The sequence below is a fragment of the Clarias gariepinus genome, chromosome 20 (genome assembly GCF_024256425.1).
Source record: "Clarias gariepinus isolate MV-2021 ecotype Netherlands chromosome 20, CGAR_prim_01v2, whole genome shotgun sequence".
In the NCBI taxonomy this organism is placed as follows: domain Eukaryota; kingdom Metazoa; phylum Chordata; class Actinopteri; order Siluriformes; family Clariidae; genus Clarias; species Clarias gariepinus.
The window spans coordinates 7,842,149-7,865,538 of NC_071119.1; the positions used below are offsets into that span (position 1 = coordinate 7,842,149).

At 37.3% G+C, this 23,390-nt stretch overlaps 1 protein-coding gene across 1 annotated transcript; it reads right to left on the bottom strand.

Annotated features, from left to right (window-relative positions):
- Nucleotides 1-1,729: 1,729 nt before the first annotated feature.
- LOC128508504 (CD209 antigen-like protein E) lies at nt 1,730-11,812 on the bottom strand. The gene is made up of 5 exons (XM_053479849.1): nt 11,614-11,812; nt 3,290-3,515; nt 2,303-2,423; nt 2,113-2,225; nt 1,730-1,874 (listed from the first exon to the last, which is right to left on the bottom strand). Exons 1-5 carry the CDS (start codon nt 11,744-11,746, stop codon nt 1,730-1,732), a joined length of 738 nt encoding a protein of 245 aa, XP_053335824.1. The 5' UTR covers nt 11,747-11,812.
- Between the last annotated feature and the right edge of the window lie 11,578 nt (nt 11,813-23,390).

Sequence of the window (23,390 nt, forward strand, 5' to 3'; positions counted from 1 at the left end):
TGCTTCTCCTTCATTCACCTTGGTGAATGTAGCCTTAGCCGGGATGTCATCAGGCGGTATTCAATGATTATTGGGTGTTTCAACCCTAAACCGCAACACCTTCAACATTGGTGGGTCAGCAGTGGTGGCCAAATCACTGCTTATCTACTCCCACTGGCTTCCAGCTAAACTCCTCTTTCCTGCTCCATAACCAGCAAGAAGCCCTCTCTGCAGCCAACTACGTGAAAAGTCATGGACAGTGTTTGTATGTCAAAATGAGACCAGGGCTGGATAGTTTTGTTCTGCAGAAAAGATATTTGAAATCACAGAGAGATTCTGCTCTGTAGAAGTTGCCTCAGCCAATTTGTGCAATTACTCCATTCTGCCCTTGTGAGTAATAGTATAGTAATGATGTCACTGTTGATTATCTGATCTTGTGCTTTTGAAAAATAAATGTTTTTTCTATGAACAATTAATAGGATGTTGTTTATTGCATATATGCATGGTTTGCAAAATTTATAAGTTTTTTTTTTTTTTTGTAATAGACCAGTATATTAAAGTATTTAAGTGCAGAAGATATTATAGCCATGCTGGTATTCAGTACAACAGCACAACATCGAGTGTGATATTAATTTTTATACAACAGTTTCAAAAACACCATTTATTATTAACAGATTATGATTTGCTTTTCTTTTTTAATCAGTTATTTTGCTCCACCAACACATATCTGGTAGATCTAGCATTAAGCTGATGGTAGTTTTAAATTCTTACTAATACTATGTATGTATGTGAAGTGGTGGGCAGGCCACTTGTGTTAATCAGCTCTGTTAAGTGACAAATTTAAAACGCCCACCTTGAGGAAAAAAGTGCTGAAATTATGAAAAAGCACTGTGACATAATTTGGCACATAACTGCTCATAACTTTACTTCTACTCAATATGCAATTTATGGTGCAGGTTTAACCTCTGGAAAATATGCCAAAGTTTTAAAAGATTCTGTCCAGTGAGTTTTGCGTGATGCTGTGTCAAGTTTCTGGCTGGACAGAAATTTATCTGAGACTGGGTTCTGGTCCTCTTATGTATGAAACGTAAAGATATTAAAAAGGTGAGTTCTGATTAATGTACAGACACACCTTTCTTTAATTTATATATATTTATAACTGCATGTTATTATGTATATTACACAGAGGACACCACTGGTGTCAGGTGACTCAATCAGTGATTATAGAGGGAAGTTGCGTTACATTCAGGACATGTAGTTATTTTTTATAGAAATTTATCAAAATGAAAGCACAGCAAAGCATGCAATAACATTACACCAAACCAAACACACACACACACACACACACGCACACAAACAGAAAATACACCTGTCTTGTGGCAAATGTTCCAAATGAAAATACAGCACATTTTAAATATATAAAATATGCATCAAATATTTAAAATAATCTTTTAACATTTTTAAACAAATATATTGTCCTTAATATAGGCTATTTTAAAATATATTTGCATATAGGTTAAATTTTATGCATGAATTAAATCTCTATAATTATATATCTATGTGACTGATTACTAAATTCAGTCTGACATACAGTACAACTCTGAAACAACAACAACATACACTGAGACACAACCGTCATTCAAATATTTTAATAATAAAAACTTTTTATGCCACTTTTTTACTAATTTTTAACTCCATATATTTGATTCAATTTATATAGAAATGTCTTTTCACTGTAAAATAATGAATTTCACTGTGAAAGATGTTTCTCACAGATCCAGTTTCCTTTAGTAGTGCATTTCTTGTCATTCCAGAAGTTCCCAGTGTCACCACTATAAAACTCAGCACAGTCCTCATCACCACCTGCATTATTCGGTTCCCCTGAAGCCCAGAACCTGAAACCCAGAGAATCAAAATCAGACTCAGATAAGTGTTCAGTTTACTTTAATTTCACACATTTAACTGAATCATCTCAGCCTTAGTTCACTGAGATGTGCATTCGGACATGACATAAATATATATAATATAAGAAATTATCTTGGTAGGTAGTTTTCCCAGCAGGACAACAGTTTTAACATTGTTGATTGTACTCCACTTAAAATAATAGACACAGAAAGAATCTCAGCTTCTTACGCAGTAGTCAGTGGTGTACCGTCCACCCATTTCCACTCTCCCTCTGTCTCTCTGTCACTCAGACCAATCCAAGCCTGAATTCTGCCATTCACCTTTTGTTTACTGATGAACTCCTGTAAAGATCAACATAATAAACAAGGGTTTACTCTCTCTCTCTCTCTGTCACACACACACACACACACACACACACCTGTTCCTCTCTGTTGTTTATGATCACCAGGTCGGCTCCTTTGTCCATGCAGATCTGTCTGCTCTCAGTCCAGTTCTTCTCCTCATTATACATGAAATAAAGACTGCCGAAGATAAAACACTTCCCTTTGTCTGTGAATATAAATAGTAAGAATTTACAGGGATCAAAATGCATAGTTTTGATCTATTACTTGTGTACAGCTATAATTTATTTTTGTACCATAGGCTATATGAGAAAACAAATATTTGTAATATATGCATAGATTGCCCTTTATGTGTTTACTTTATTATTATGTATCTTAATAAAGGTTGCTCTTAGACTTTGGCTTGGTTTTAAGAGTTGAAAATAGAGCTAACATGATATTTTTTTTGTCTGTGATATATAAAATATTGGGCTTTGATTATGCACACTGTGGGTTTTCACACACACATATACACAAACACAAACACACACACACACACACTCTCTCTCTAAAAAGAACTCTATGTGTGGACAATAAACACTTATACAGACATTTATATTTTAGACACTGGGTGTGGAAACGGCGGCGGTACGTATATTATCTCCAGGAGGAAGGTAAGGTTTAGTGATTGGGAATTAATGTTGAGGTGATCAGTAATTAATCAGGTGTTATTACAATACAGACGAAGTTAGCTATTAGTTCTCCAGGAGAAATGTAAGACTGATTAAGTCTTAGTAGTTACAGTTGCAGTTAAGGGTAAACGAATACAAGGATGCTTACTGATTAGTTAAGGAAATAATTATTTACTAGTTAATGTTAGTACTCTATGTGTTAACGAAAAATTATTTTACATATTGTAAAATGTCACCAATATTAATGAGATGCTTTTATTCTAAGACATCTGTGCAATTATATGGAGGAACATGTGAGAGGATGTGAGTTAAATCTTGATGCTCCAGTTTTTATGGATTTCCACTGTGCATATTTGACTGTTGGGTAGTTAAAAAGTAAATGTTAAGTCTATTCACTTACACAAATCACCAAATGTTCTCAGGCATCCATCTCTCTCCCTCAGTAACTGGTCTCTCTCTATAGTCAGATTGTTGTTACCAGTCTGTAGCTGGTTATTTTCAGTAATCAGGATGTTGTATTTGATCCACAGCACTGTGATGGCAGTCAGCAGGAGAACACACAGCAGCACCACACACATTGCAGTTATTCTGTAAGACCTACTCCATCTAGTGTCTCCCCCTAGAGGTAAATAAATATATAAAACCTTCACACACATACACACACTTTCTCTCTCTCTTTTATGAAGGTAAAACAGTAGCAAAACCCGAGAGCTTGCAAATTCGACTGTGAGAACTTGTAAAATTAATACTTGTATTTGTAAGTTGAAATTTGTACTCACAGCTCTGATGTGAAAAGCTGCATCTATCGAATTGCACAACTGTGTTTTGAATTCGAAGTTGCAGATTAATAGTGACAAATGTGTAAAGTGTCATTCACATAAACAAAATGACAGGCACAATTGTGTACTACACATTTATCTTTGCGCTTTACTTCAGTTTCGCTGTACAACCACAAGTCGGCGCTCACAACCTCTCAGATCTGGCAGTACAACCGCAAATCCCGGCGCTCTGACTTTTGCTACTCATTTTGCGATATTCCTGTAGCAAAACTCGCTTGTGCACTTGTAAACGCGAAGTTGAGAGAGCAGAGTCGGGGGCGGGGCTGGGGTGGGAATGAAGTCATTTTATTGGTCGATGCCTCACCAATGAACAACGCCAGCCACAATGCAAACATTTGTATGCATATGTATCAGCTATTTTGTTTTTAAACGCTTGGAAAATATTTTAATGAAATATCATTAGTTTTACTGGATTTTATATACCAGTAAAAGCGCAGCAATGTCGTTTAATTGGTTGGCATAGACGACCACCACCACCGAAACGGCGTGAGCTGCTCTGTGTAGTCTGTGACGTCATCGCGCACAAAACGTCCCACTTTATTGGCTGCCTCCAACCAATTAAATGTTCATTGGTGAGGCATCGACCAATAAAATGACTTCATTCCCACCCCAGCCCCGCCCCAGCGTTTACAAGTGCACAAGTGAGTTTTGCTACAGGAATATCGCAAAATGAGTAGCAAAAGTCAGAGCGCCGGGATTTGAGGTTGTACTGCCAGATCTGAGAGGTTGTGAGCGCTGACTTGTGGTTGTACAGCGAAACTGAAGTAAAGCGCAAAGATAAATGTGTAGTACACAATTGTGCCTGTCATTTTGTTTATGTGAATGACACTTTACACATTTGTCACTATTAATCTGCAACTTCGAATTCAAAACACAGGTGTGCAAATCGATAGATGCAGCTTTTCACATCAGAGCTGTGAGTATAAATTTCAACTTACAAATACAAATATTAATTTTACAAGTTCTCACATTCGAATTTGCAAGCTCTCGGGTTTTGCTACTGTTTTACCTTCATACTCTCTCTCTCTAATGGAAACACTGCTCTGTCACGATTCTTTTCAAAGGTAAATTGCAGGTTCATTTTTTTTACGTTGCAGCAGTGATTTCCGTTAGTGTGTGCTCACTTAAGTGTTATTAGAGAGATTTCTTGTTCATTTTCTCGATAAAACAGTGTTTCTGTTAATGTGTGTACGTGTATGTGAAACTCTGTCAGAATTCATTTTTACTTTTTTTATGGATGAAGTGCAGGTCATTTATTTTATTTTTACTTTATATTTTGTATTAATTATTTTTATGTATTTATTTTTTGGACTGTGGAATGAAAAAGTAAGCTTATGACAATTCTGTAGCTAATTGTTTAAGGTTTGCTAAATAATTCTGTTTCCATCCACTTTGTGCAATGCCACAGTTCTTCTGGCCACTAAACAGCCCCATATAATTGCTCCTGCTAACACCAGCATGCTTAATTACAGTGTTTTTGGTGTTGAATGTTTCACATTTACTCCTCCAAACTTACCTCTGGTGAAAGTTTTCCCATACCGGGCTTTTTCTTTGTGCATGTGGTCAGTGAAAACATTTTTTTCTTGGATGCAAGCTTCTCAGTTCATTGTGATGTAGGTGTGAAGTCAGCGACCATCGGGTTGCACTCTAAAAAAATAATTCTGTGGCCTTGTAAATTTCACAGTAATAAAAAGGTTATTAGGTAACCTTAATAAAATCTCTAAAAGTCACATACATAATTGTTTGAGTTAGACAAATCAAAATTTCTGCCTAAAAAAACAATTATTCATTTTGTCTTAAATTTACACTATAATTTAAGTTTACTTCACTAGTAAAAATCAGCATTTGACTAACTAAATTATATTTTTAACATGCACTTAATATTTTTCAATACATTTCAATCAAAATATCTGTTAATGGAGTAATTTTACTGATTAGTTTCAAGAACTACAATTATAAATTATTCCAACTCAATATTCTTTATGTTTAACAACAAAAACTTAAATAATTAAGTAAATTGCCCTGTGCAAGTGCTCATGGGAAGTCTGGTGTAACACTAGAGACAAGAAGGCTGTGAGAATGGACATGAAGCACCTGGAACATTCTGGAACATTCCTTACAAATCCTGGTGAGTAAACAGCTAACACAGGTTACTGTAATAATGACTCTGTCTGCCTGCACACACAACTTTATAGGGTGTGAGTTACTGTTCTGAATCCTGTCACAGCCGAGCTCCAGAGCTAACGATAGCTAGCAACAGGCCAGTCCTACCGGGGGTTCATAGTGATTTTGCATGTTTGTTCCAACCACCGAACTGCTCAGCTAAAGCGCGGTTAATACAGACACTTAAAATCTGGTGTAAAAGGAAAGATTTAACACCGAGCAGCATGTTCGGTTTCTCGGTGTAACCGGCCGCGGTTGTGCCGCAATATTTGAATTTCTCCCGCCAAATGCGGTGATTTTGCGCAGCCTACCGCCACTGTGGCGAGGATATAAAACTAACATGTTCAAATAATTAATGCATTTGTAACAGTCCACCTCACACACTGAACCGCGAGTCTGCTCGTTTACTTTGACACTTTAAGGAGATAACATAGACCAAAGCAGGTTTAAACAGCAGAAATGAGGTGCAGTGTCCGGGTTCTGGCACTGTTTTATCCGTTACTGTATGTGAGTATTTTTAACATGATTAAACACTGAGCACGCAGCAGCAGATGCTATAAAATAAATGTGCTAAGTACTGTACTAGTAACTAAAGCTATGAAATTTAAAAAAAAAGATTTAGTAAAAATATAACATTTCTCTCAGAATGAGAATTGGGAGAAAGTAATATAAAGTTAAAATATTGAAGTGAAACATTATGTATGTTCTGATATGTAAGTAAAAGAAACTAAAACTGATTGATTTTGTGTGAAACATGTTATATATTTTCTATATCTCTTTCACAGCACCAACACCACTAATGAAGAGAAGTTGAATAGAGATAGAACAGGAGGTAAATGTCAACTTTTTAAATGTTACAGAAGTATTAAATGTGTAACCATTGAGTTAAAGATAGAAATTACAACAAGACTATTAGTCCAAAAAGTATGTATTTAAACGGAAGTACTATTTTACCAGTCTGGTAGACTTTACAGTAACAGTCACACTTGTACTTAGTTGTATATCCAAGATGGCGCCGGTGAGGTCGGCTGCCGTCACGACTGCTCCGACCACCTTTTCTTTGTTTTTGTTCTTTAAGTTAGTTTACAGCGTTTTAAAACCGGCAAAATTACCACCATGGGGTACATTAGTTATGATAGAGACACTCTTGTTTCTATTGGTATACAATGTACTCACAATTCGACGTTTTTAACTCCGGATCCGAGCTGGCCGAGTGAGATCCTGAGGGACAACAAAGGACGCGACGCGAAGCGGCGGCCCCGAGGGAAACGAGCCGGCGTCAGGAACAGGCTGAGAGCCCGTGCACACCGCACACCTCTGCCTAGCATCCTGCTCGCCAATGTCCAGTCACTGGAAAACAAGCTCGATGACCTCAGGGCCAGGATAAAGTTCCAGAGAGACATTCGGGACTGCAATCTCCTCTGCTTCACCGAGACATGGCTGAACCCAGCGGTGCCGGACCACGCCATCCAGCCGGCCGAGTTCTTCTCGGTTCACCGCATGGACAGGACGCGGGACTCGGGGAAGTCAAGGGGAGGCGGCGTGTGTTTAATGGTGAACAGCAGCTGGTGCAACAGCGCGAGCGTTGTTCCTCTCACACGCTCCTGCACACCAAATCTGGAACTACTGTCCATCATGTGTCGTCCTTTTTACCTTCCTCGGGAGTTTACATCGGTCATAATCAGCGCCGTTTATATTCCACCACAAGCGGACACAGACACTGCCTTATGCGAGCTGCATGAGGCACTCACACAACAACAAACACAACACCGGGACGCTGCGCTTATTGTGGCGGGGGACTTTAATAGTGCCAACCTCAAACGTGCAGCGCCAAACTTTTATCAGCACATCACTTGCCCCACCAGGGGCGAAAGGACACTGGACCACTGCTATACAACGGTCAAGGACGGCTACAAGGCACAATCTCGTCCACCGTTTGGTAAATCCGACCACGCCGCCATCTTCCTCATGCCAAAATACAAACAAAGGCTGAAACAGGAAGTTCCGGTTCAGAGGGAGGTCGCGCGCTGGACGGACCAATCGGTGGCCGCGTTACAGGACGCACTCGATGACGCAGACTGGGACATGTTCAGGAACAGCTCCGATGGTGACGTCAGCGTGTTTACGGAAGCGGTTGTGGGATTCATCGGGAAACTAGCGGACGATACCGTAGAAAAAAAGACTATTAAAACGTTTCCCAACCAGAAGCCGTGGGTGGATAAAACCATCCGCGACGCTCTGAGATCTCGCACCGCTGCCTACAACACGGGACTCGCGTCGGGGGACATGGAACCGTACAAGGCTGCGTCATACAGCGTCCGGAAGGCGGTGAAAGAGGCGAAGCAGCGCTACGGGAGAAAACTAGAGTCACAACTCCAACAGAGTGACTCTAGGAGCCTGTGGCAGGGATTAAGGACAATAACGGATTATAAAGCACCAACATCCGGTATGATAAACGCAGACATGTCTCTGGCAGATGAGCTGAACACTTTCTATGCTCGCTTCGAGACTGCAGCTAAGGACGCTAGCGATGCTAATGCTAGCGGCGCTAACGGCTGCAGACAGGAAGTCACTGCCAGCACCGGAAGCGCGTTCATCATCACCGAGCATGACGTGAGGAGAGCCTTCAAGAGAGTGAACACCAGGAAAGCAGCAGGACCAGACGGCATCTCAGGCCGTCTCCTCAGAGCCTGCGCAGACCAGCTAGCACCTGTGTTCACTGAGATATTCAACATCTCTTTATCTCAGGCGGTGATCCCCACATGCTTCAAAGAGTCCATCATTGTTCCTGTCCCAAAGAAACCTCATCCTGCTTCACTCAATGACTATCGCCCTGTAGCCCTCACTTCAGTAGTGATGAAGTGCTTTGAACGCCTGGTCAGAGACTTCATCATCTCTTCACTACCAGACACACTAGACCCACTACAGTTTGCTTATCGTCCAAACCGTTCCACGGACGATGCAATCTCTCATCTCCTCCATACATCTCTCACTCACCTGGACACTCGGAGGGGGAATTATGTGAAAATGCTCTTCATCGACTACAGTTCTGCATTTAATACCATAATTCCCTCCACACTTACCACCAAGCTGGAGCACCTGGGACTCAGCTCATCTATGTGTCAGTGGATCTCCAACTTCCTAACTGGCAGACCACAGGCAGTAAGGATGGGCGGACATGTCTCAGCCCCTCTCACTCTCAGCACTGGAGCCCCCCAGGGTTGTGTTCTGAGCCCCCTGCTGTACTCTCTGTACACCCACGACTGCGTGGCCACTACCAGCTCCACCACCATCATCAAGTTTGCTGACGACACTGTTGTGGTGGGCCTGATCACGAACAACGATGAGACGGCCTACCTGGAGGAGGTTGGAAATCTGGAGAACTGGTGCCAGAGAAACAATCTCCTCCTGAACGTCAGTAAGACAAAGGAGCTGATAGTGGACTTTAGTACAAAGCAGGTGAGGAACTACCAGACACCCGTCATCAACAGGAGCCCAGTGGAGAGAGTGGACAGCTTCAGATACCTCGGTGTTCACATCACGCAGGACCTGGCATGGTCCTGTCACATCAACACCGTGGTAAAAAAGGCCCGGCAGCGTCTCTACCACCTCAGACGCTTGAGAGACTTTAGACTGACCTCCAAGGTGCTCAGGAATTTCTACTCCTGCACCATCGAGAGCATCCTGACGGGAAATATCACGACCTGGTTCGGGAACAGCACCATGCAGGACAGACGAGCTCTACAGAGGGTGGTGCGATCAGCTGAGCGCATCATCCGCATCGAGCTCCCTGACCTGCACTCGATCTACAACAAGCGGTGCTTGACCAAGGCCAGGAAGATCGTGAAGGACCTCAGCCACCCCAATAACGGACTGTTTACTCTGTTGCGGTCTGGGAAGCGATTCCGCTCCTTGAAGGCCAACACAGAGAGACTGAGGAGGAGCTTCTTCCCGCAGGCGATAAGGTCTCTCAACCACAACCACACCACTATGCAGAACTACACAATATTTTCATAATTGGTCAAATCTATCAATCTTCTTACATCCATGAACACTATGGACAATTACACGCTCACCTTCCTTCATATATACACTACATGTCGTACGTTACATCCTGGACCATTGCACAAAGACACTTTAATAACTTTGCACACCTACCTTCACAACTACACTACATTTTACAGTTTTACGTTTACATCCTGGACCAGTGCACAAAGACACTTTAATAACCTCTGCACTAAGACACTTTGTTCCATGCATATTTGCACACACCGTAAAGTATATTTCAATTTGCACAGTATATTTCTATTTTGTACATCCTATTTCTATTTTTATTTTTAGTTCTATTTTTCCTAGTTTAATTTAATTTTGTAATTTAATTTCTATCGTATTTCTTTTATTCATATTTATTTCTTATTTGTAAAATTTAACTCTCTTTTAGGGTCAATGGCAGTCGTATAATGCATTTCACTACATTTCGTACTGTGTATGTTTGTGTATGTGACAAATAAAATTTGAATTTGAATTTGATATTATTGTTCCTTTTTTAGGTGCCAGCATTATGGGATGGCGGTGTAAACTGTGTGCATTTGTCGCATCATCAAAAGGAATTTTGATCAATATCGAGTGAAGCATGATACTTGGTCATGGATATTTAGTGTCCTGTCTTCATTTAGACTGTCATTGCTTCTTTAAGACCTGAGAAGGTCTGCACACACATTTGTATGGATTCCACAGTTTGCAGGAAACTGAAGTGTGAAGGTGTGCAATCTTTCAGATGTAAAATGTGACTCATTAGATTCTAATACAAAAGTCTACTTTCCACGTGTTAACTGTATAATACTTGTGGCAGAAGTATTGTTTCTGCGACTGTTTAATAAGATAAATTCAGCTTTTTGTTTATGATCTTCTTACATGTCATTTGCCAAGTAAACTAGGTTGAGTTTAGACTTCATGTCTTGTCAAATTTGGCAAATAAATGTTTAATTAAAATGAAAATGTATGTATTGTTTTTTTCATTTAGTTAAAATATTAAGTAAATGTAGCACATTTGTTTGTTAAATAATAGTATAATTTTCAGTATCTTCTACCTTCCATTTCAATTATATCTACTCAATTATTTTACTCAGATTTTCATTACATTTACGCAATTTTGTACATCATTGTACTAAATATAGTTATTCAGGTCTACTTAATTTTTTTACTGACTTGTACTCAATTCATGAAGTATATTTTACATGATTTTTATATTTTTATATATTTACTCAATATAATGCAGCACAGTTTTATTTTTTAGAGTGGTGTGCTGTAATTAAAGCTAAAGGTAATTAAATAAAATTATGATTGTTTATTATTCTCACTACACTACCTTTATTGCCCTTTTCCTTCCTCATCCCCTGCTTCTTCCTTCTTTGTAATAGCTATTTAATTAATATGGTTACATGAAACTTCCTTTTTGGATTTTTTTTCTGATATGTAATTTTTTTTTCTTTCTTAAGTTAAATAACTTATTATTTTTTTCTTACAATCTGGAGTTACTACAGCATGTAAATGTTATGACCTGTTATTCCTTCTAAAGTGAATTCTCTTGCCTTGAAGTATTACAGTTAAGATTCAACAAAATCTAACTTTAGAAAATTAAAGCATATGTGTTAATAGATATTGTGGAATATGAATGTTGTGGACTGTGTGTGCGTGCGCGTGTTTGTTATTCACCTGAGTTTGTAGAATGCTGGTTGTTTCTGTTCCAGCAAGTCTCCAAGTTCAGCTCGTTGTCATAAATGCCTTCATCTGAATGAGATGTGTTGTGTGCAGTTACTCCCGTGTTTGCGTAAACTTCCCGATTCATCTTCAGTCTGCACTAGTTACTAATCCTGATCTTACACTAAACAGCTTTTACAAATCAGCCAGATCAGTTCTCACTGCTGTCTTAGTTCTTGTACTCAAGCTAGAAATGACTGTGTGTGTGTGTGTATGTGTGTGTGTGTGTGATGGCCACTTAAAGTGGAAGTTATAATGCTAATGTTATTCATGGCCACATCATTCATTTACAGGTATACTTCCTTTTTCTGGGTTTGTGAGTCTTTGTATTAGATTAGTAAAAGAAACACATCGGTGAAAAAAAAAAATCCTGTTATCATTTACATTACAACAGGTATTAACTACGGTGCCCCAGAAGGGCAAATCATCTTTCCCGTATATGTGTGTGTTTTTTCCCTTGAAAATGTATGCTTTTTCCGTTATAAATGTCCTTTTTCCCCTTAGAAATGTGTGCTTTTTCCCTTATAAATGTCCTTTTTCCCCTTAGAAATGTGTGCTTTTTCCCATGTAGCCATCTGCTCTTTCCCGTTTGTGCGCAAATACTTTTTTCCTGTGTGAGAACTCCCTTTCTTTCGTATTTTGCAAGCTAAAAGCCAAAGCTAATGCGCAAAGGACTATGGGAGTGAGGTCAAAACGCCACTGGACACGGAACCTTTCCGGATATCATCTCCAGGACTCAACATCATGGAGTATACAGTGAATTATAACGTGATAATTATAACTGCAGACACTTACCAGGTAATGTTTAGTATATAAAATTAATCAGATGTTACTGTTTTAGGCACTAATGATAACTTTGTAGCAGTGTTAATACTATTGGAGTGTTTGGGGGAAATGCCGAGCCAAGTATAAATGTCAGTGATTAAAAAGAATATCATCTCATTTAGACATTAAACCATCAGCTCCATGGCATCTCTGTAATATACATCCACATATGGATTTATAAGCAGGCTAATATCACTATGCTAACTGCTAGCGCTTAGCATGGGTAAACTAGCTTGTTAATTAATATATATTAGTTTAATAGTGTATTTGGACACATACACTGAAAAAAACTTGGAGTAGGATTTACTTAAAACAAGTTAGGTAAGTTTTTTCACTTAGAAAATGTGAGTAATTTCAATAGAATTTCCAAGTAAAAACTAAACACAAAGAACTGTAGCTTTAATTGGAAAATCTCAATTAAAGTTTACTTGGAATTTCCCAGTAAACTGTTTTGACTGTTTGTTTATATATTTTACTTAAGGAATGCTTATAAATGTTTTTTTTTTTTTTACACAATAATCCTAGTTATCTTATTTTAAATTGAGTAACCTTTACTTTAAATATTATTTTAACATTATTTGATGTTGTTTATGTATTTAAATGGTGGTCAATAAAATAACACTGACATACATTTTACTTGAATACTTTTATTTCTATGAGATTCCTTAACAGGTGAGAGCATGAAATAAAAAAAATTGTAAAACTGCATTTGTTTGATGGTTCTGGTAAATGGTGCACTGTAGTGCATTTTACTCCAGTAAACTTTTTTAGAACAACCACGCATTGCATTAAATGCATAAACATTTAAACATATAAAACCTTTAAATATAACAAACATTTTAAAACAATCTCAGTTGCAGATATCAAGTACAAAAGTATAAAAGTGCAAATAATGTCAAACTAGTAGCTGCCTTTCATTAGATAACTTTAGTTTAATTAAGATTAAACTAAGAAAACAAAAACATCAAATAAAATAATAATAAAATTCTGCATCTATAGTCTCCAGCAGAATAGCATTACTTAAAATGCATAAGAATGGTTATGTTAAACATACTGTAGTTAAAGTTGTAGTTGTTTTATGAACAACTTTTCTTGCAAAAAAAAAAAAAACAGTAAAACAGCATAGGTAGTGTAAATAAGTGCAAGTAGTGCCCAACTAGTAGATTACATTAGAAGCTTTCTATGCAAAGAGTTAACCTTTGGAGAAAATTTTAAAGCATTCAGCCCAAGAAAGATTTTCTGAAACACTTCAAATGTGTTTCTCAGCTTTGGGGGATAGCTTAAGTTTAGGGAGTAAATGCAGTGAAAGACATGCATTTGTGAGATTTTTACATCCAAGCAGCACCTCAGTTCCCTCGATGACAATGATGACATCAGATATACTGGCATCTTCCTCTTCTACAGATCTGCTCAGTACGATGATTTTCATGACATGACTGGAGAAAGTATCCTTAATCATGTCTCTGCTGACATCCTGTGAAATATACAAATCAGTGCAAACTGGTTAAAATACTGTACAGTATCACTTTTTCAATCTTCTTAAACTGTCCACTAGTCTTCAGTATATTTAGCATTTTCTGCATATTTAATCCCAATATGCAGTTTCTTCAGCAGTATCTGTATGCTGTAATAGTTGTATGCTGTTACATGTAAGTTACAATAATGAGACTCACACACTCTAAAAAACGCTGGGTTGTTTTTTCTACCCAAGCGCTGGGTTGCCGCTGTTGGGTCATTTTTCTGGGTTATTTACAGAGAGTTGGGTAGTTTTTGTGTAACCCAGCTGCTGGGTTGAAGTTTGATTGGCTCCTCCCCCAAAGGTCACCGGTGGATTCAGCGGCTGTCAGTCAGAGCTTCGTGTCTCTCTTGAGCTCCCACACCGCTGATGACGGTTCATTTAAGGGAAAATGACGTTAAATACAAGGTCTGTATACACATGTTCACTCACCTAAGTCACATATGACTGAAAAATTATTACTATATATAACATTTATTACTGTTATCGTGTTAAGGTTACACTCAAACTTTCAGGCTGGTCTGAGGTAAAATAATTTAGCTGACAATAGCTGCTATAGTTAGCCAAAGAACCCCACCTGTGTGTGAAAGAAACGGATAAGATGTCTGAGCCTTTTATCTTTCTCTGTAGAATGTTTGCAGGGTGACGAAACTTTAACTGTAGTATTAGCATGACGCTAGCATTTAGTTAACATTAGAACTTTATTAATCTCACTGTTTGAGACAATAAAATGCTGGGGTGTTACAAAACACTGACCCTCTCACAAATATACACACCTGCTAACCCTCCCGTTTTTCACTAGCTAGTAATTTATAACAATATTTTACATATTTACCCCTTTAGCAAGTAATATGCAAATATGACTGCTGCATGTAAGCTAACCAGGTAGCCCTCTTTAACCAAAGTTGCTTGTGACTCAGACTAAATGAACCATCAGTCAGCTGTACAGATAACTACTAGATGGAAGTATTAATATTTGGGTGATTGTAATGTGCCAGTATGACACCAGCTATGACAATGCATCTCCTCGGTAATTAGCTTAAAATCAACGCAGCCCACAAGATCAACTAGTCTGACTAATATATATATATATATATATATATATATATATATATATATATATATATATATATATATATATATATATACAGTATGAGCTTTATCCCAAAAGCCATGCTTATTTTGCTTATTTTATTTTTGGTAGTAGCTGTCTCCATGTTTTTGTTTCAGGTTACCTATACCCTAGCTTTGTCATTTTTTAAATTTAGTATAAATCCTATTACACATTAAATTGATAGTCTTATTCAGTTTAATCTTTGTTATTCAACCAATTTTTAACTTTCTTTCATTTCTTTCTAAGGTTGGCACCAACATGGTGAATTACCTCAAGCAGGCTGAAGTGTCAAGGCCGTACCCTACATCCTGACGTTGGGAGATGATGACCAGCGCTACTCTCAGGCATTCGTCATTCTGGTGGGACAGGCTCTGGAGCAATGCACTTGGGGCGGTTGATGTGTGCTTCAAGGCATTTTATATTTTTGACATTAACTATTTAAAGTAGTGTGCAGATGTATAGGACTTTTTGTAATGTTGCTATGAAATAGCAAGGCCTACTTGAAAAGTCATAGACAGTGTTTGTATGTTAAAACGGAACCAGGGCTGGATAGTTTTGTTCTGCAGAAAAGATATCTAATGTCACAAAGAGATCCTGCTCTGTAGAAGCTGCCTCAGCCTATTTATGTTATTACTCCATTCTGCCCTTGTGAGTAATAGTATGGTTCTTGTGCTTTTGAAAAATAAACTTTTTTTCTATGAACATTTAATAGGATGTTGTTTATTGCATATATGTATGGTTTGCAAAACTTTTAAGTTTTTTTTGTAATAAACCAGTATATCAAAGTAATTTAACTGTTTAATAGACGTGGGTATTTTTTTTTACAGTTTCACTGTAAAACATGAAAATAATAATAACCTATTTGTGAGGTAGAATTACTGTAACTCAACATTCCAGTTAAAATGAACCAACATCTGTGTAGAACATTTAACCAATTTATGTGGTAGAATTAACCCAGCATTATAGTTAAATATGACCCAGCATTTGGGTTGAATATTTAACCCATTTTGCTGGGTTAAAAGAATAACCCATTTTGCTGGGTTAAATTAACCCAGCATTTAGTTAGTCCAATAGTTACCCAGCAGCTGAGTTAAAAACAACCCAGATTGGGTTGTTTTTAACCCAGCATTTTTTAGGGTGCAATTATTACTACTATACTATACACAATTATTACAGTAGATAGAAACATTTAGTGATGCTTATAAAGATAACACCATACATTTAGAGTCAGGAGGGCGTAAACCTCTGGAAATGATAATTGGTGTAAATTATTATGTCTTTTGGGAAACATTTGAATGGTTTCTAAAGACAATATATAAATGAAAGATAAGAAATATAAACAAAATAACAATTTACACTGGAAATCCTGTCCAAGTTAAATGTATGGTGCTGCCTTCTTGACCATCACTGGGTGTTCTTAAAGTTTTGTAACAATGGTGTATAAGCCTTTTAATTTTCCTCAGTATGAAAACATGGATCTCAGCATCATCGTCAGTGCTTGACAGGGTTCAAATATGCAGAAAATTTTGCAAAAAACAACGATTGTGGAAGATTGTGGAAGAAGATGGTTTAATGACATAACAATGAACAACATTAATAACAACATATTTACAGAGTCAGGAAACAGCATACCATCAAATAAGTGATTCACAATTGTAAACAAAATTTACATTTTACCTGGCTGAGTGAATCCAGCAAATGTCTTATTCTTATGCCAGCAACCCCACCCTTCATCTCAAACAAAGCCAGGAGTTTTGGAGTGTAGAAGTCCAGCTTTTCCAAGAATGTAAGCTCCAAGGAAATTTTGGTGATCCTTCTAAATTCATTCTTGATCCAAAACAGAAAATAAAATGTAACACAATCAAGTATTTGATTCAATAATCAATAATGATTACAGTTCAGTGCATTGGTAAATTTTTGTATTGCACTTCAATTTTTTTTTTTTTTTTAAATCACTGCATATTATGCCAACAAAGAAAATAACTGAAGTTTACCTCAGATTCACAGAAAAGGGCTAGCCATCTCTCCATGAAATCTTTAACAGCAGGGTCCTTAACTACTTCTGTTCTTCGATAGGAGAAAGTCTTCTCCATTTTCTCACCAATGATGTTTTTGTTGTTTTTCTTCCTAATTTCATTAAGGAGATCTAGTCTCTCCTTCTCTAAACTTTCTCCTGTTTCCCCAAATGGAAATGGTGGCAAGTAATTTACTTCAGCCTTCCTAGGTCTTTTGAGGCCTTTTGGAGTAGGGTTTTCATTTGTCTTCCTTTTCTGGTTCACCTTAAGCTCTGGACAAGAAAGCTGGCTACCTCTTAATCTGGCTCGATAATTTCCCATTTTATATTTAATCCTTTGTTGCCACCCATATTGTCCATTAAAGGAACCTGGCTCTTTGAGGCATGGATACTTTTCAATTAACATCTCCACTACATTCATAATTTGGACACCTGTTGAATATGCAGTGTAACGAAATATTGTCTCTGCTAGTGTCTCGAGGACACTACTTGTCACTCTATGATTGGTAGGCTTTGTTTTCATCTGAAAGCAAGAGCTCAGTATCAAAGAAGAAAGTAGGTACTATAAACTTTGTTGGCCATTGTGGTGGATTTTTATTCTCCCCACATCGAAGTTGCCCTAATTTAAAATATTAAACAAATACTGTAACTTTAGTAAAAGAAATCAAAGAGAGACTTCAGACTCCGTGCAGATCTAGATGAAGTAAGAACCAGGTTTTATTGCAGCAACAAAACAAAGTAAGCCAGCCCTGAAAATGCTTAGGATGTAACTCCAAGCATCGCCAAGAAACAGACTGACTTAACTGTGACATAGGTATCTCTTTTATACAATTTCAAAGGGGTGGAGCACTCACCTAGCCCCCTCCTTTGTACGATTTTTTTTATTTCTTATCAAACAATTTTTTACCCAAAAAAAATACATTTTCTACACTACATCATATACCTCGTCATCTGACTCCACCTCCTACTGATATAATTTTCTATTATAACTTATTTTTCATATGAATAGATTTCTATTATCTTTTCACTTTTCTTGTTCAACTTAAAAAAATATGGGGTGGCGCTTACGTCAACTACACTGAAAAAAATTTGGAGTAGGATTTACTTTAAAAAAGTTAGGAAAGTTTTTTCACTTAGAAAATGTGAGTAATTTTAATAGAATTTCCAAGTAAAAACTAAACACAAAGAACTGTAGCTTTAATTAGAAAATCTCAAGTAAAGTTTACTTGGAATTTCCCAGTAAACTGTATTGACTGTTTATTTATATATTTTACTTAAGGAATGCTTATAAATGTTTTTTTTTTTTTTACACAATAATCCTAGTTATCTTATTGTAAATTGAGTAGCCTTTACTTTAAATATTATTTTTACATTATTTAATGTTGTTTATGTATTAAAATGGTGGTCAATAAAATAACACTGACATACATTTTACTTGAATACTTTTATTTCTATAAGATTCCTTAACAGATGAGAGCATGAAATAAAAAAATAGTAAAACTGCATTTGTTTGCTGGTTCTGGTAAATGGTGCACTATAGTGCATTTTACTCCAGTAAACCTTTTTAAAACAACCACACAGTGCATTAAAATGCATAAATGTTTAAACATATAAAACCTTTAAATATAACATAAACATTTTCAAACAATCTCAGTTGCAGATATCAAATACAAAAGTATAAAAGTGCAAATAATGTCAAACTAGTAGCTGCCTTTCATTAGCTAACTTTAATTTCAATAAGATTAAACTAAGGGAACAAAAACATGAAATAAAATAATAATAAAACTCTGCATCAATAGTCTCCAGCAGAATAGCATTACTTAAAATGCATAAGAATGGTTATGTTAAACAGTACTGTAGTTGAAGTTGTAGTTGTTTTCTGGATAACCTTTCTTGCAAAAAAAAAAAAAAAAAAACAGGAAAACAGCATAAGTAGTGTAAATAAGTGCAAGTAGTGCCCAACTAGTAAATTACATTAGAAGCTTTCTATGCAAAGAGTTAACCATTGGAGAAAATTTTAAAGCATCTAGCTCAAGAAAGATTTTCTGAAACACTTCAAATGTGTTTCTCAGCTTTGGGGGATAGCTTACAGTAAGTTTAGGGAGTAAATGCAGCCCATGAGTGAAAGACATGCATTTGTGAGATTTTTACATCCCAGCAGCACCTCAGTTTCCTCGATGACAATGATGACATTAGATATACTGGCATCTTCCTCTTCTACAGATCTGCTCAGTACGATGATTTTCATGACATGACTGGAGAAAGTATCCTTAATCATGTCTCTGCTGACATCCTGTGAAATATACAAATCAGTGCAAAGTGGTTAAAATACTGTACAGTATCACTTTTTCAATTTTTCTTAGTGGGTTCTGTTCTGAGACAAACTGTCCACTAGTCTTTAGTATATTTAGCATTTTCTGCATATTTAAACCCAATATGCAGTTTCTTCAGCAGTATCTGTATGCTGTAATAGTTGTATGCTGTTACATGTAAGTTACAATAATGAGACTCATACACAATTATTACAGTAGATAGAAACATTTAGTGATGCTTATAAAGATAACACCGTACATTTAGAGTCAGGAGGGTGTAAACCTCTGGAAATGATAATTGGTGTAAATTATTATGTTTTTTGGGAAACATTTGAATGGGAAAGACAATATATAAATGAAAGATAAGAAATATAAACAAAATAACAATTTGCACTGGAAATCCTGTCCAAGTTAAATGTATGGTGCTGCCTTCTTGACCATCACTGGGTGTTCTTTAAGTTTTGTAACAATAGTGTATAAGCCTTTCAATTTTCCTCAGTATGAAAACATGGATCTCAGCATCATCGTCAGTGCTTGACAGGGTTCAAATATGCAGAAAATTCTGCAAAAAACAACGATTGTGGAAGATTTCCTTGTAGATGGTTTAATGGCTCAGAAATAAAAAGAACATCTACCACATAACACAAATACAGTATATCAGTCAAACCACTACTGTCTACATCCAAAATCAAGGAAAAATAGAATTGGATGTAGCTGTGTATGTAGCAAGCTTACTGCTAGCTGCTACACTAATTATTGTATATCCATGTCTGGACCCCACCTCCCAGTAAGACGTTAGATGACCCAAGACTTGATGACACCGGGCCATGCAAGGACTTCAAACAAAGTCAGCACTAGACTAATAATTGATTATTACTTTTTCTTTTATTTGTTTCAATGTATTGATCATTCAACATTGTGTTTTTTGTAAAGCTGCCATGTAACATTGTACACTGTACAAAGCACTATAAAAATAAATTTGAATTTAATTGAACTGTACTACCTGGTGGTCTTCAATGAGCTCCTCAGCTGATTCTCCAAGGAAAGACAGGAGGCAGCGAATCACAACGTCTCGCCGATCTTCAAGCCTATCTTCTTGCTGTTAAAAACAGAAGTAAAATGCAGTGAACATTAATAACATATTTACAGAGTGATTCACAATTGTAAACAAAATTTACATTTTACCTGGCTGAGTGAATCCAGCAAATGTCTAATTCTTATGCCAGCAACCCCACCCTTCATCTCAAACAAAGCCAGGAGTTTTGGAGTGTAGAAGTCCAGCTTTTCCAAGAATGTACGCTCCAAGGAAATTGTGGTGATTCTTCTAAATTCATTCTTGATCTAAAACAGAAAATAAAATGTAACACAATCAAGTGATGATTACAGTTGAGTGCATTGGTAAATTTTTGTATTGCACTTCAAAATTTTTTATTTAAAATCACTGCATATTATGCCAACAAAGAAAAGAACTGAAGTTTACCTCAGATTCACAGAAAAGGGCTGGCCATCTCTCCATGAAATCTTTAACAGCAGGGCAGTCCTTAACTACTTCTGTTCTTCGATAGGAGAAAGTCTTCTCCATTTTCTCACCAATGATGTTTTTGTTGTTTTTCTTTCTAATTTCATTAAGGAGATCTACTCTGTCCTTCTCTAAACTTTTTTCTGTTTTCCCAAATGGAAATTGTGGCAAGTAATTTACTTCAGCCTTCCTATGTCTTTTAAGGCCTTTTGGAGTAGGGTTTTCATTTGTCTTCCTTTTCCGGTTCACCTCAAACTCTGGGCAAGAAAGCTGGCTACCTCTTAATTTGGCTCGATAATTTCCCATTTTATATTTACTCCTTTGTTGCCACCCATATTGTCCATTAAAAGACCCTGGCTCTTTGAGGCATGGATACTTTTCAATCAACATCTCCACTACATTCATAATTTGGATAACCCGTTGGATATGCAGTGTAACAAAATATTGTCTCTGCTAGTGTCTCAAGGACACTACTTGTCACTCTATGATTGTTCAGGAGAGTGCCGTCCTTTTGGTAGGCTTTGTTTCCATCTGAAAGCAAGAGCTCAGTATCAAAGGAGAAAGTAGGTACTATAAACTTTGTTGGCCATCCTTGAGAACGGCATAATGTGGTAGTCTCAGAGGACCATAGAAGAACAGTGTCCTGAGATCCGCTGGATGTGGAGTCAGAAGAAAGATAAGAGTCACTTACAGGAGTCAGCACAACAGTGTCCTGAGAACTGCATGACCTGGCATCAGACTCTGTTGGTAGAGTTGATCTATTCATAGCAACCAGATTTAGGGTGACGGGTTCAGTTTGTACTACTTTCAGAGTACATTTATCCTGCACATCATCTACTGAGTCCAAATTGAAAAACTGGCCCCCAAATTCCATGTCTTCATACATCAAAGTAAAGCATTCTGGAATATTGAATGTTTCTTGGATTATACTTTTGAGGTCCTGGAGAGTACTGGGGATGCCTGAGGGCAGAACATTTGCGAACATCATTCTCTCTAAAAACTAATCGTAACTTTGCTGGGGTGCACATCTGCAACAGATACAAAAATAAATAAATAAATGAACACAATTTATTACAATATGAATTCAGTACAATATTAACTATACTGTATATAATCATGTCAATATATAATCATGTACCTAAACAGAAGGGGAAATGTAGTGCTTTAAGGTAGTTAGTCGTCTTCCTGCAACAGTGTATGCAGCCAGAGGATAGTAGTCAACCATTTCTTTTTGCTCCAGTATCTGAATGTTGCCTGTGTGTTCCAACTCATAGCTCCTAAAGTGCTCATTATACCATGTGCTTAGTAGTCTGACAACAAAGGCCAGTTCGTTACAAACCAAGATAATCTGTAACACCTCAGAAAAGTCTGGCAAGTCTGCAGTGAAGCCATGACATAGCAACATCCCTGGTTTGTAGTTGGTGCCTGAGAAATGCACATTGTTTGCAACATGCACCACTGTGACATGTGGATACCTGTGTTGCACCAAATCCTTTAGTCCATCCTTTAGCACATCCACAGAGACTTGTGAAGTTGTTGTGACTAAAAGTGATGACTTTGTCACATTTGAATCATGGAGATGCAATGCAATCATAAGCTGGTGTTTTTTTGCAAGGGACAGCAGTATGTTCCTGAAACAGCCTGTTTGTCTGACAATTAAAAAAAACTATGTTTAGCTTCAAATCTCATGGTCCAGAGGGATGCCAACGGACCAAATTCCTAAATAAGCTCAGGGTAGTGTTCGAGAAAGTGGTGTTTGGGGAGGAGCTTTTCTTGAGGAAAAACTTCCAGATATCTGTTTCGGTGCTCAGATATTAAAGTGCCAAGGTAGCAGATGCTTTGCTCAGTATGAACTGGAGCCACTGCAAGCTCCACAATGTCTTTTAAGGTCATTAACATCTGCCATACTTTATCATCCTCAGGTACTTTTAAACCTATTATGAGAGGCAACAGACGCAACAGACACCAATTTTCATGTGCATTCTCTCCTACAGTTCTTTTTGTGGCAAAATGACTAGGAATCACATGTGGACGATTTGTTTGGTCACTCCACTTATAAGGGAACTGTTGAATGCAAGTATTAAGCTCCACAAGAGAAAAATATTTCTTCTTGATGAAGTCTTGAAATGACAATGCCAGTTCTAATGGAACGACACCTTCAAGAAGGTCATGTAACACATCTGGTGGGTAACCAGATGTTACATGAAAATGTTGTAGTTTTTCAGACAGTGCACACTGTTTTTTCACACCATAGCAAGGAGTGGAAATAGGACTTGACAAAGCCGTCTCAACATGCAGAGTGTGCTGCTCTTTATCTCTCCTCTGAAAAAGTCCAGATCTTACTTCTGTGGTCTGAAACTGGGACCTTTCTCCGAGACAAAATCTGCAGACATTAGATCCTGTGAAGTTTTCAAAGAATCCACCCAAAGAAT

Bases quoted from the DNA above. Each gene is read 5' to 3' on its own strand.
- LOC128508504 (XM_053479849.1), bottom strand. From the start codon at position 11,746: ATGAATCGGGAAGTTTACGCAAACACGGGAGTAACTGCACACAACACA. The intron at 3,516-11,613 runs GTGAATAACAAA...ATTTACCTCTAG, and splicing joins CCAGCATTCTACAAACTCAG to GGGGAGACACTAGATGGAGT. The intron at 2,424-3,289 runs AATAGACTTAAC...AGACAAAGGGAA, and splicing joins TTTGGTGATTTGTGTAAGTG to GTGTTTTATCTTCGGCAGTC.